At 50.0% G+C, this 13,952-nt stretch overlaps 2 protein-coding genes across 4 annotated transcripts; one reads left to right on the forward strand and one right to left on the reverse strand.

Moving 5' to 3' along the window:
* Nucleotides 1–194: 194 nt before the first annotated feature.
* POLR2I (RNA polymerase II subunit I) lies at nt 195–12,879 on the forward strand. Of its 3 annotated transcripts, XM_084224375.1 has the most exons (8): nt 195–265; nt 2,625–2,679; nt 4,585–4,658; nt 6,442–6,516; nt 9,197–9,248; nt 11,539–11,623; nt 12,702–12,728; nt 12,844–12,879. In XM_084224375.1, exons 1-6 carry the CDS (start codon nt 207–209, stop codon nt 11,599–11,601), a joined length of 378 nt encoding a protein of 125 aa, XP_084080501.1. In that variant the 5' UTR covers nt 195–206; the 3' UTR covers nt 11,602–11,623; nt 12,702–12,728; nt 12,844–12,879. The 3 variants fall into 3 exon arrangements, 2 of the variants coding, with proteins under 2 accessions (XP_084080501.1, XP_084080500.1); XR_014616887.1 differs by lacking the exons at nt 12,702–12,728; nt 12,844–12,879 and adding an exon at nt 12,108–12,211 and having other exon boundaries at nt 11,539–11,911; XM_084224374.1 differs by lacking the exons at nt 12,702–12,728; nt 12,844–12,879 and having other exon boundaries at nt 11,539–12,114.
* On the reverse strand, nt 11,603–13,516 carry LOC311164801 (uncharacterized protein; the record flags this gene model as incomplete). Its single annotated transcript, XM_084224409.1, has 3 exons — nt 11,603–11,676; nt 11,979–12,009; nt 12,114–13,516. Coding segments are annotated over 2 exons (1,421 nt in total), but the record flags the coding sequence as incomplete, so codon positions are not given.
* Between the last annotated feature and the right edge of the window lie 436 nt (nt 13,517–13,952).

The following is a 13,952-nucleotide window of genomic DNA, read 5'->3' on the forward strand; positions in this document are numbered from 1 at the left end:
AATAAGAAGAAGAGCGAGGCGTGTCTAAGAGTGAATGGACCAATAAAATTAAGAGTGGGCGGGGTAAACATGGTAGGCCAATAGAAATAAGGCCTATGCCGGTCTGAGGGAGTGGTGACCAATGAGAAGCTAGAAGGCGAATGATTGACGGGTGATTTGACCAATGGGATGAAGGAGTAAGTGGAAAGGGGCGTGTCCGTGCAGCCATGGACGGGGACGGCGCGTACGAGCCGGGCTTCGTGGGGATCCGGTTCTGCCAGGAATGGTGAGGGAAAACACCGGGAATACACCGGGAAAACATCGGGAATGTGAGGGGGAAAACACCGGGGATGCGCGGGGAGAGGCGGGGGAGACAGGCGGGGTGCAGCCGGGAAAGGCGGGAATCGTGAGGGGAGCACCGGCAGTCGTGAGGGAAAACGGGGATTGTGAGGGAAAAATATAGAGAATTGTGAGGGGAAAAGTACAGGGAATTATGAGGGACAAATTTCGGGAGTTGTGAGGGGGGAATACGGGGAATTATGAGGAGGTAAACTGGGAATTTTGAGGGAAAAATAGCAGGAATTGTGAGGAGAAAAAATGTGGGAGTGTGAAGGGGAAACATCGGGAATTGTGAGGGAACAAATATCAGGAATTGTGAGGGGAAAATTGGGATTTTTAAGGGGGGAAATATCGGGAATTGTGAGGGGAAAAACCTGGAAGTGTAAAGGGGAAACATCGGGAATTGTGAGGGATAAATGGGGAGGAATTGTGAAGGAAAAAATATCAGGAATTGTGAGGGGGAAAATTGGGAGTTTTGAGGGGGAAATATCGGGAATTGTGAGGGAAAAATATCGGGAATTGTGAGGGAAAAATATCAGGAATTGTGAGGGGGAAAATTGGGAGTTTTGAGGGGGAAATATCGGGAATTGTGAGGGGAAAAATACAGGGAATTTTGAGGGGGAAAATATCAGGAATTGTGAGGGGAAAATATCAGGAATTGTGAGGGGAAAATATCAGGAATTGTGAGGGGGAAAATTGGGAATTTTGAGGGGAAAAATTTTGGGAATTTTGAGGGGAAAAATTTTGGGAATTGTGAGGGAAAAGGGGCAGGAATTGTGAGGGGAAAATATCAGGAATTGTGAGGGGGAAAATTGGGAGTTTTGAGGGGAAAATTTCGGGAATTGTGAGGGGGAAATGGGGAATTGTGAGGAGGAAAATATCAGGAATTGTGAGGGGGAAAATTCAGGAATTGTGAGGGGGAAAATTGGGAATTGTGAGGGGAAAAACATCAGGAATTGTGAGGGGGAAAATTGGGAGTTTTGAGGGGGAATTATCGGGAATTGTGAGGGGAAAAATATCAGGAATTGTGAGGGGGGAAATGGGGAATTTTGAGGGGAAAATATCGGGAACTGTGAGGTGAAAAATGGAGGAAATGGTGAGGGAAAAAATACAGGGAATTGTGAGGGAAAAATATCAGGATTTTTGGAATTGTGAGGGGACAAATTTCGGGAATTGTGAGGGGGAATACAGGGAATTATGAGGAGGTAAAGTGGGAATTTTGAGGGAAAAATAGCAGGAATTGTGAGGGGAAAAACTTGGAAGTGTGAAGGGGAAAAATTGGGAATTGTGAGGGGGAAAATATTGGGAATTGTGAGGGGGAAAATTGGGAATTTTGAGGGGGAAGTATCAGGAATTGTGAGGGGAAAAACCTGGAAGTGTAAAGGGGAAAAATTGGGAATTGTGAGGGAAAAATGGGGAGGAATTGTGAGGGGAAAAATATCAGGAATTGTGAGGGGAAAAATTGGGAGTTTTGAGGGGGAAATATCAGGAATTGTGAGGGGAAAAATTGGGAGTTTTGAGGGGGAAATATCAGGAATTGTGAGGGGGGAAATGGGGAATTTTGAGGGGAAAATATCGGGAACTGTGAGGTGAAAAATGGAGGAAATGGTGAGGGAAAAAATACAGGGAATTGTGAGGGAAAAATATCAGGATTTTTGGAATTGTGAGGGGACAAATTTCGGGAATTGTGAGGGGGAATACAGGGAATTATGAGGAGGTAAACCGGGAATTTTGAGGGGGAAAATTGGGAATTGTGAGGGGAAAAATGGGAATTTTGAGGGGGAAAATTGGGAATTGTGAGGGGGAAAAAAGGGAATCTTGAAGGGAAAAATAGAAGGAATCATGAGGGGAAAAATATCGGGAATTGTGAGGGGAAAAGATTGGGAATTGTGAGGGGAAAAATTAGGAATTTTGTGGTGGAAAAATTGGGAATTTTGTGGTGGAAAAATTGGGAATTTTGAGGGGAAAAATTGGGGATTTTGAGGTGGAGAAAATGGGAATTTTGTGGTGGAAAATTGGGAATTTTGAGGGGGAAAATTGGGAATTTTGAGGGGGAAAATTTGGAATTTTGCAGGGAAAATTGGGAATTTTGTGATGAAAAATTGGGAATTTTGAGGGGAAAACTTGGAATTTTGAGGGGAAAACCTGGGAATTTTGTGGTAAAAAATTTGGAATTTTGTGGTGGAAAATTGTGAATTTTGAGGGGAAAAAAGGGAATTTTGAGGGGAAAAAAAAAAGGGAATTTTGAGGTGGAAAAAGGGCGGGAATTTCCCCCTGGAGCCTCCCAGTAATCCCAGTTTGCCCAGTAACAACATGCTGTACCCCAAGGAGGACAAGGAGAACCGGATCCTGCTCTACGCCGTGAGTGCCCCAACTGGGACCAGTTTGGCACTGGGACTGGGACTGGGACTGGGACTGGGACTGGGGCTGACCCCTCCCAGTGCTCCCAGTTTGTCCCAGTTTGTCCCAGTTCGTCCCAGTTCCATCCCAGTTCGTCCCAGTCCTTCCCAGTTTGCTCCCAGTCCATCCCAGTCCTTCCCAGTTTCATCCCAGTTTGTCCCAGTTCCTCCCAGTCCCTCCCAGTTCCTTCCCAGTCCATCCCAGTTCAATCCCAGTCCCTCCCAGTTCACTCCTAGTCCCTCCCAGTGCTCCCCAGTTCGTCCCAGTTCATCCCAGTTCAATCCCAGTCCATCCCAGTCCCTCCTAGTTTGTCCCAATCCATCCCAGTCCCTCCCAGTTCCTCCCAGTTCATCCCAGGCCCCTCCCAGTTCCATCCCAGTCCCTCCCAGTCCCTCTCAGTGCCCCCCCAGTTTGTCCCAGTCCCTCCCAGTTCAATCCCAGTCCCTCCCAGTTCCCTCCAATCCCATCCCAGTGCTTCCCAGTCCCTCCCAGTTCGGTCCCAGTCAATCCCAATTTCTCCCAGTCCCTCCCAGTCTGTCCCAGTCCCTCCCAGTTTGCTCCCAGTCCCTCCCAGTTTGCTCCCAGTCCCTCCCAGTCCATCCCAGTCCCCCCCCAGTTCCCTCCCAGTCCATCCCAGTTCAATCCCAGTCCCCCCCAGTCCATCCCAGTTCATCCCAGGCCCTTCCCAGTTTCATCCCAGATCATCCCAGTTTGTCCCAGTCTCTCCCAGTCTCCTCCCAGTGCTCTCCAGTTCATCTTACTTCATCCCAGGCCCCTCCCAGTCCCCCCCAGTCCATCCCAGTCCCTCCCAGTTCCCCCCACACCTCTCCCAGTCCCTCCCAGTTGATTCCAGTCTCTCCCAGTGCAGGAACTCTGATTACCCCAGTTTGTCCCAGTCATCCCAGTTCCCTTCGAGTTCCCTCCCAGTCCCTCCCAGTCCCCCCCAGTTCATCCCAGTTCCCTCCCAGTTCATCCCAGTGCTCCCCAGTTCATCCCAGTCCCTCCCAGTCCATCCCAGTTCAATCCCAGTCCCTCCCAGTCCTTCCCAGTTTCATCCCAGTTCCCTCCCAGTTCCATCCCTAGTCCCTCCCAGTCCATCCCAGTCCCTCCCAGTATCCCCTTATTCCCTCCCAGTCCCTCCCAGTTCCATCCCAGTATCTCCTTATCCCCTCCCAGTTGAATCCCAGTTTGTCCCAATCCCATCCCAGTCCCTCCCAGTTCCCTCCCAGTCCCCCCCAGTTCAATCCCAGTCCATCCCAGTCCCTCCCAGTCCCTCCCAGTTTGTCCTAGTCCCCCCCAGTTCAATCCCAGTCCATCCCAGTCCCTCCCAGTTCATCACAGTTCATCCCAGTGTCTTTCAATCCCCTCCCAGTGCTCCCCAATCCATCCCAGTCTATCCCAGTTCATCCCAGGCCCCTCCCAGTGCTCCCCAGTCCATCCCAGTTCGCTCCCAGTCCATCCCAGTCCTTCCCAGTTTCATCCCAGTTCCATCCCAGTTTGTCCCAGTTTGTCCCAGTCCCTTCCAGTCCCTCCCAGTCCCGCCCAGTTCGCTCCCAGTCAATCCCAATTCCTCCCAGTCCCTCCCAGTCCATCCCAGTCCCTCCCAGTCCCCTCCCAGTCCCTCCCAGTCCCTCCCAGTCCCTCCCAGTTCCCTCCCAGTCCCTCCCAGTTCCCTCCCAGTCCATCCCAGTTCCATCCCAGTCCCTCCCAGTCCCCCCCAGTCCCTCCCAGTCCCCCCCAGTTCAATCCCAGTCCCTCCCAGTCCCCCCCAGTCCCTCCCAGTGCCCCCCAGTTTGTCCCAGTCCCCCTCCCAGTCCCTCCCAGTCCCTCCCAGTTCCCTCCCAGTTCAATCCCAGTCCGTCCCAGTGCAGGAACTGCGATTACCAGCAGGAGGCCGACAACAGCTGCATCTACGTCAACAAGATCACGCACGAAGTGGAGTGAGTGCCAAATATTCCCAAAAATTCCCAAACATTCCCAAAAATATCCCCAAACATTCCCAAAATATCCCCAAAGATTCCTGAAAATATCCTCAAAGATTCCTGAAAATATCCCCAAACATTCCCAAAATATCCCCAAAGATTCCTGAAAATATCTCTGAAATATTCCCAAAACATTCCCAAAAATAATCTTGAAATATCCCAAAAATATCCCTGAAATATTCCAAAATATTCCTAAAAATATCCCCAAATATTCCCAAAAAATCCCTGAAATATTCCCAAAAATATCCCTGAAATATCCCAGAATATTCCCAAAAATATCCTTGAAATATCCTAAAATATCCCTGAAATATTCCCAAAAATATCCCTGAAATATCCAATAATATTCACAAAATATTTCCAAATATTCCCCAAAAATCCCTGAAATATTCCCTAAACATTCCCAAAAAAATCTCCAAATATTCCCAAAAATATCCCAAAAATATCCCTGAAATATCCCTGAAATATTCCCAAAAATGTCCTTGAAATATCCCAAAATATCCCTGAATATTCCCAAAAATATCCCCAAAAATCCCTAAAATATCCCTGAAATATCCCTGAAATATCCCAAAATATTCCCAAATTATTTCCAAATATTCCCAAAAATGTCCCAAAAATATTCAAAAAAATTCCAGAAATATTCCCAAAATATTCCTGAAATATTCCTGAAATATTCCTGAAATATTCCTGAAATATTCCCCAAAAATCCCTGAAATATCCCAAAAGTATTCCCAAAAATATCCCAAAAATATCCCTGAATTATCCCTGAAATATTCCCAAAATATTCCTGAAATATTCCCCAAAAATCCCTGAAATATCCCAAAAGTATTCCCAAAAATATCCCAAAAATATCCCTGAATTATCCCTGAAATATTCCCAAAATATTCCTGAAATATTCCCCAAAAATCCCTGAAATATCCCAAAAGTATTCCCAAAAATATCCCAAAAATATCCCTCAAATATTCCCGAAACATTCCCGAAAATCCCTGAAACATTCCCAAAAATATCCCAAACATTCCCAAAAATCCCTGAAATATTCCCAAAATATCCCTGAAATATTTCCAGAAATATCCCAAATATTCCCAAAATTATCCCTGAAATATCCCCAAATATTCCCAAAATTATTCCAAAAATTTCCCCAAATATTCCCAAAAATATCCCTGAAATATCCCTTAAATATTCCCAAAAAATCCCCAAACGTTCCCAAAAAAATCCCTGAAACATTCCCAAAAATATCCCAAAATATTTCCAAAACATTCCCAAAAATATTCCTGAAATTTGGGGAATTTTGGGAGCATTTTAGGGAATTCTGGGGGAGATTTTTAGGGAATTTTGATGGGATTTTTTGGGAATTCTGGGTGGATTTTTTTGGATTTTTTGGGGGATTTTTGGGAATTCTGGTTGAATTCTTTGGGAATTCTGGTTGGATTTTTTGGGAATTTTGGGCGAGATTTTTTTTTTAATTTTGGGCGAGATTTTTTTTGAATTTTTGGGGGATTTTTGGGAATTCTGGGTGGATTTTTTGGGAATTTTTTTGGGAATTCTGGGTGGATTTTTTGGGAATTCTGGGTGGATTTTTAGGGAATTTTTTGGGAATTCTGAGTGAATTTTTTTGGGAAATTTTGGGGGAATTTTTGGGAATTCTGTGTGGATTTTTTGGGAATTCTGGGTGGATTTTTTGGGAATTCTGGGTGGATTTTTTGGAATCCTGTTGGATTTTGATGGAATTTGGGGTTTCTGGCAGCGAGCTGACCCAGATCATCGCCGACGTGTCGCAGGATCCGACCCTGCCCCGCACTGAGGATCATCCCTGCCAGAAGTGAGCCCTGGGCACACCTGGGCACACCTGGGGACATTTGGGGACAACTGGGGGACATTTGGGGACACCTGGCGAACATTTAGGGACCCCTGGGGACACCTGGGGACACCTTGGGGACATTTGGGGACACCTTGGGGACATTTGGGGACACCTTGGGACACCTGGGGATATTTGGGGGACACCTGGGGACACCTTGGGACCCCTGGGGACATTTGGGGGACACCTGGGTACACCTTGGGACACCTGGGGACATTTGGGGGACACCTTGGGGACACCTGGGGACACCTTGGGACACCTGGGGACATTTGGGGGACATCTGGGGACATCAGGGACACCTTGGGGACCCCTAGGGGACACCCTGGGGACATTTGGGGACACCTGGGGGACACCTGGGGACATCTGGGGGACACCTCAGGGACATCAGAGACCCTTGGGGACATTTGGGGACACCTGGGGGACATCAGAGACCCTTGGGGCCATCAGAGCCACCTTGGGGACATCTGGGGGACACCTCAGGGACACTTTGGGGACACCTTGGGGACACTTTGGGGACATCATAGCCTCCTTGGGGACACCTGGGGGACATTGGAGCCACCTTGGGGACATCTGGGGGACATTTGGGGACACCCTGGGGACACCTGGGGGACATCAGAGCCACCTTGGGGACACCTGGGGGACATTTGGGGACACCCTGGGGAACATCAGGGACCTTTGGGGACACCTGGGGGACATTAGAGACCCTTGGGGACACCTCAGGGACATCAGAGACCTTTGGGGACACCTGGGGGACACCTTGGGGACATTTGGGGACACCTGGGGGACATCCTGGGGTCACCTGGGGGCACCTTGGGGACATCAGAGACCTTTGGGGACACCTTGGGGACATTGGAGCCACCTTGGGGACACCTGGGGACACCTGGGGGACATTTAGGGACTCCTGGGCACACCTGGGGACACCTGGGGACACCTGGGGGACACCTGGGGGACACCTGGAGACACCTGGGGACATTTGAGGACATCAGAGCCACCTCAGGGACACCTGGGGACACCTTGGGGACATTTGGGGACACCTGGAGGACATCAGAGACCCTTGGGGACACTTTGGGGACACCCTGGGGACACCTGGGGGACATCAGGGACCTTTGGGGACACCCTGGGGACACCTGGGGGACATCAGAGCCACCTCAGGTACACCTTGGGGACACCTGGGGGACATTGGGGGACACCTTGGGGACACTTCAGGGACACCTGGGGACACCTGGGGGACACCTTGGGGACACCTGAGGGACATTTGGGGACACCTGAGGGACACCTGGGGGACATTTGGGGACACCTGGGGGACATCAGAGACCCTTAGGGACATTTGGGGGATACCTGGGGACACATCAGGGACACCTGGGGGACACTTTGGGGACACCTGGGGGACATCAGAGTCACCTTGGGGACATCCACAGACCCTTGGGGACATCTGGGGACACCTGGGGGACATCAGGGACCTTTGGGGACACCTGGGGGACACCTTGGGGACACCTGAGGGACATTTGGGGACACCTGAGGGACACCTGGGGGACATTTGGGGACACCTGGGGGACATCAGAGACCCTTGGGGACACCTTGGGGACATTGGAGCCACCTTGGGGACATTGGAGCCACCTTGGGGACACCTGGGGACATCTGGGGGACACCTGGGGGACATTTAGGGACACCTGGGGGACACTTTGGGGACATTTCGGGCACCCTGGGGACACTTTGGGGGACACCTGGGGACACCTGGGGACGTAAGAGCCAGCTTGGGGACACTTTAGGGATGCCTTGGGGACATCAGGGACCTTTGGGGACACCTGGGGGACATTTGGGGACACCTTGGGGACACTTTGGGGACATCAGAGCCACCTTGGAGACATCTGGGGACACCTGGGGGATATTTGGGGACCCCTTGGAGACATTTGGGGACACCTGGGGGACATCAGAGACCCTTGGGGACATCAGAGCCACCTTGGGGACACCTGGGGACACCTGGGGGACATTTGGGGACACCTTGGGGACATCTGGGGGACATTTGGGGACACCTGGGGACACCTTGGGGACACTTTGGGGACATCAGAGACCTTTGGGGACACCCTGGGGACATCTGGGGACACCTCGGGGACATCAGAGCCACCTTGGGGACATTTGGGGCACCTTGGGGACCCCTGGGGGACATCCCGGGGTCACCTGGGGCACCTTGGGGATATCAGAGACCTTTGGGGACACCTTGGGGACATTGGAGCCACCTTGGGGACATCTGAGAGACACCTGAGGGACATTTAGGGACACCTGGGGACAGCTTGGGGACATTTGGGGACACCTGGGTGACACCTTGGGGACATCTGGGGACATTTGGGGACATCAGAGCCACCTGGGAGACACCTGGGGGACATCTGGGGACACCTGGGGGACATTTGGGGACACCTTGGGGACACCTGGGGCACATCTTGGGGACATTTGGGGACACCTGAGGACATCTTGGGGACACTTGGGGGACATTTGAGGGACACCTTGGGGACACTTTGGTGACACCTGGGGGGGATCAGGGACCTTTGGGGACATCAGAGTCACCTTAGGGACACCTTGGGGACCCTTGGGGACATTTGGGGACACTTTGGGGACCCTTTGGGACGCGTGTCGCTGTCCGTGGCAGGTGCGGCCACAAGGAGGCCGTGTTCTTCCAGTCACACAGCGCCCGCGCCGAGGTGAGAACAAAACCCTAAAACACCAAAAAATCCCAAAATCCTCCCCAAAAAACCCAAAATCCATCCTAAAAACCCCAAAAAATCCCAAAATCCTCCCCAAAAAAAACCCCAAAAACCCAAAATCCATCCTAAAAACCCAAAATCCATCCTAAAAACCCCAAAAAATCCCAAAATCCTCCCCAGAAACCCCAAAATCCTCCTCAAAAATGTCCAAAAACTCCAAAATCCTCCCAAAAAATCCCAAAATCCTCCCTAAAAACCCAAAAAACCCCCAAATCCTCCCTAAAAACCCCAAAAAAACCCCAAAATTGTCCCTAAAAACCCCAAAAACCTCCCCAAAAAACCCCAAAAATCGTCCCTAAAAACCCCAAAATCCTTCCTAAAAACGCCCCCAAATCCTCCCTAAAAACCCCAAATCCTCCCCAAAATCCTCCCCAAAAACCCCCAAATCCTCCCTAAAAACCCCCAAAAAACCCCAAATCCTCCCCAAAAACCCCAAAATCCTCCCCAAAAACCCCCCAAAATCCCAAATCCTCCCTAAAACCCCCAAAATTCTCCCTAAAAACCCCAAAAAACCCCCCCAAAAAACCCCAAAATTGTCCCCAAAAACCCCAAAAACCTCCCCAAAAACCCCAAAAACCTCCCCAAAAATGTCATAAAACCCCAAAATCCTCCCTAAAACCCCCCCAAGTCCTCCCTAAAAACCCCAAAATTCTCCCTAAGAACCCCAAACTCCTCCCTAAAAACCCCCCAAAACCCCAAAATCCTCCCCAAAAACCCCAAAATCCTCCCCAAAACCAAAAAATCCTCCCTAAAAACCCCCAGAATCCTCCCCAAAAACCCCAAACTCCTCCCTAAAAACCCAAAATCCTCCCTAAAAACCCCAAAAAAACCCCAAATTCTCCCCAAAAACCCCAAAAAACCCCAAAATTCTCCCTAAAAACCCCAAAATCCTCCCCAAAACCCCAAAACTCTCCCCAAAACACCAAAATCCTCCCCAAAAATGTCCAAAAACCCCCAAATCCTCCCTAAAAACCCCAAAATCCTCCTTAAAAACCCCAAATCCTCCCCAAAACCCCCAAAATCCTTCCCAAAAATGCCCCAAAAACCCAAACTCAGCCCTAAAACCCCCAAAATTGTCCCTAAAACCACCCAAAAACCCCCAAATCCTCCCTAAAAATGTCCAAAAACCCCAAAATTCTCCCCAAAACCCCAAAATTCTTCCCCAAAACCCCAAGTCCTCCCTAAAAACCCCCCCAAACCCCAAAATCCTCCCCCAAAACCCCAAAATTCTCCCCAAAAACCCCAAAATCCTCCCTAAAAACCCCCCAAAACCCCCAAATCCTCCCTAAAAAACCCAAATCCTCCCTAAAAACCCCAAAATTCTCCCCCAAAACCCCAAAATCCTCCCTAAAAACCCCAAATCCTCCCTAAAAACCCAAAAATCCTCCCCAAAAAACCCCAAATCCTGTGGGATTCACCCCAAAATCCCCCAAAAGTTTTGGGAGAATTTTTGGGATTTTTCTGAGGGATCCCAGGGGGATTTTGGGGAGGGGTCCTGGGGAGGGTTTTGGGGTTTTTTTGGGATTTTGAGGAGGGGTCTTGGGGCTTTCTGGGGTTTTTGGGGTTTTTTTGGGGGTTTTGGGAAGGGGTCCCAGGAGATTTTGGGGTTTTTTTTGGGAGATTTTGGGGTTTTTGGGGAGGAGTCTTGGGGGTTTTTTTGGGGGTGGATTTTGGGGAGGATCCAGGGGGATTTGGGGTTTTTATTTTGGGGAGGGGTCCCAGAGGATTTTGGGGTTTTTTGGGGACATTTTGGGGTTTTTGGGGAGGGGTCCCAGGGGATTTTGGGGTTTTTTTGGGGACATTTTGGGGTTTTTGGGGAGGGGTCCCAGGGGATTTTGGGGTTTTTTTGGGGACATTTTGGGGTTTTTGGGGAGGGGTCCCAGGGAATTTTGGGGTTTTTTTGGGGAGATTTTGAGGTTTTTGGGGAGGGGTCCCAGAGGATTTTGGGGTTTTTTGGGGACATTTTGGGGTTTTTGGGGAGGGGTCCCAGAGGATTTTGGGGTTTTTTGGGGACATTTTGGGGTTTTTGGGGAGGGGTCCCAGGGAATTTTGGGGGACATTTGGGGGTTTTTGGGGGAGGGATTTTGGAGTTTTTGGGGTTTTTTGGGGGTGGATTTTGGGGAGGATCCTGAGGGGATTTTGAGGGAAAAAAATCCAGAAAGTTTTTTGGGAATTTTTTCCAGAACTTTCTCAGATTTTCCCAAATTTCTCCCCCCAATTCCCTCAGGACGCGATGCGGCTGTACTACGTGTGCACCGCCCCCCACTGCGGCCACCGCTGGACTGAGTGACCCCAAAAGTGACCCCAAAAGGGACCCCAGGAGTGACCCTGGACCCCAAAAGTGACCCTGGACCCCAAAAGTGACCTTGGACCCCAAGAGTGACCCCGGACCCCAAAAGGGACCCCAGACCCCAAAAGGGACCTTGGACCCCAAAAGTGACCCCAAGAGTGACCCTGGGATTGATCCCAAAAGTGACCCCAAGAGTGACCCCGAGAGTGACCCCAACAGTGACCCTATAAATTACTCTGGACCCCAAAAGTGATCCCAAAAGTGACCCTGGACCCCAAAAGTGACCCCAAAAGTGACCCTGGACCCAGAAGTGACCCTGGACCCTAAAAGTGATCCTAAAAGTGAGTCTGGACCCCAAAAGTGACCCCAGGAGTGACCCCAAAAGTGACCCTAGACCTCAGGAGTGACCTCAGGAGTGACCCCAAAAGTGACTCTGGACCCCCAAGAGTAACCCCGAGAATGACCCCAAGAGTGACCCCAAGTGTGACCCCGGGATTGATCCCAAGAGTGACCCCAAAAGTGACCCTGGACCCCAAAAGTGACTCCAAGAGTGACCCCAAAAGTGACCCCGGGATTGATCCCAAGAGTGACCCCGGACCCCAGGAGTGACCCCAAGAGTGACCCCAGGATTGATCCCAAAAGTGACCCTGGACCTCAAAAGTGACCTTGGACCCCAAGAGTGACCCCAAAAGGGACTCCGGGATTGATCCCAAGAGTGACCCCAAAAGTGACCCCGGACCCCAAGAGTGACCTTGGACCCCAAGAGTGACCTCAAAAGTGACCCTAAAAATGACTGGACCCCAAAAGTGACCCTGGACCCCAAAAGTGACCCCAAAAGTGACCCCAAAAGTGACCCTGGACCCCAAAAGTGACCCCAAAAGGGACTCCAGGAGTGACCCCAAAACTGACCCTGAGAGTGACCCCGGATCGCTGAAGTGACCCCAAGAGTGACCCCGGGAGTGACCCCAAAAGTGACCCCGGGATTGATCCCAAGAGTGACCCCAAAAGTGACCCCAGGAGGGACCCTGGATCCCAGAAGTGACCCCAAAAGGGACCCCAAAAGTGACCCCAAGAGTGACCCCGGGATTGATCCCAAGAGTGACCCCAAAAGGGACCCCAAGAGTGACCCCAAGAGTGACCCTGGACCCCAAAAGTGACTCCTGGAGTGACCCCGAGAGGGACCTCAAAAGGGACCCCAAAAGTGACCCTAAAAGGGACCCCGAGAGTGACCCCAAAAGGGAGCCTGGACCCCAAGAGTGACCCCAAAAATTACCCCAAAAGTGACCCCAAAACCCCCCCAGGATCCCAAAAGTGACCCCAGGATCCCAAAAGTGACCCCAAAACTCCCCCAGGACCCCCCTGAGACCCCAAAAGTGACCCCAAAACCCCCCCAGGATCCCCAAAAGTGACCCCAAAACCCCCCAGGACCCAAAAATCCACCCCAGGAACCCCCAAAGTGACCCCAAAACTCCCCCAGGACCCCAAAAGTGACCCCAAAACCCCCCCAGGATCCCCCAGAGACCCCAAAACCCCCCCAGGGACCCCAAAAGTGACCCTGTGACCCCAAAAGTGACCCCAAAACTCCCCTGGACCCCAAAATCCACCCCAGGATCCCCAAAAGTGACCCCAAAACCCCCCAGGACCCCAAAAGTGACCCCAAAACCCCCCTGGACCCCAAAATTCACCCCAAAAGTGACCCCAAAACCCCCCTGGACCCCAAAATTCACCCCAAAAGTGACCCCAAAACCCCCCTGGACCCCAAAATTCACCCCAAAAGTGACCCCAAAATCCCCCCAGGACCCCAAAATCCACCCCAGGATCCCCCTGAGACCCCAAAATCCCAAAGAAAAACCCCAAAAAATGAAAGAAAAACCCCAAAAATAAAAATAAATGTCCCAAAAACGAAGAAAAATCCCTCAAAATTTCATCCCTAAATCCCCAAATTTATCAGGATCCTTCCCTGAAATCCAAAAAATCCCAAAAATTGTAAAAAAAACCCCAAAATAAAATAAAAAATGTTTAAAAAAATTGAATTTGAAGTGGTTTAAAATGATGGAAAAATCCCAAAAAATTCCTGAGAAAATTCAAAAAAATGTGGGGGAAATCCTGAAAGTGACAAAAAAATCCCAAAATTTCCTGAAAATCCCTCAAAATTTCAGGAAATTCCTAAAAATTTAAGGAAAATCCTAAAAAAAAAATAAATTTGTTAAAAATTGAAGGGAAATGCTCAAAAATGGAAGGAAAAAATCCCAAAAATTGAAATAAAATCCCTCAAAAATTTCAGGAAAAATCCCAGAAAATTGAAGAAAATCCTAAAAAATTCAAATTTCCTAAAAATTGAATTAAAAATC

This window comes from Fringilla coelebs (assembly GCF_963513975.1).
Source record: "Fringilla coelebs genome assembly, chromosome: 37".
In the NCBI taxonomy this organism is placed as follows: domain Eukaryota; kingdom Metazoa; phylum Chordata; class Aves; order Passeriformes; family Fringillidae; genus Fringilla; species Fringilla coelebs.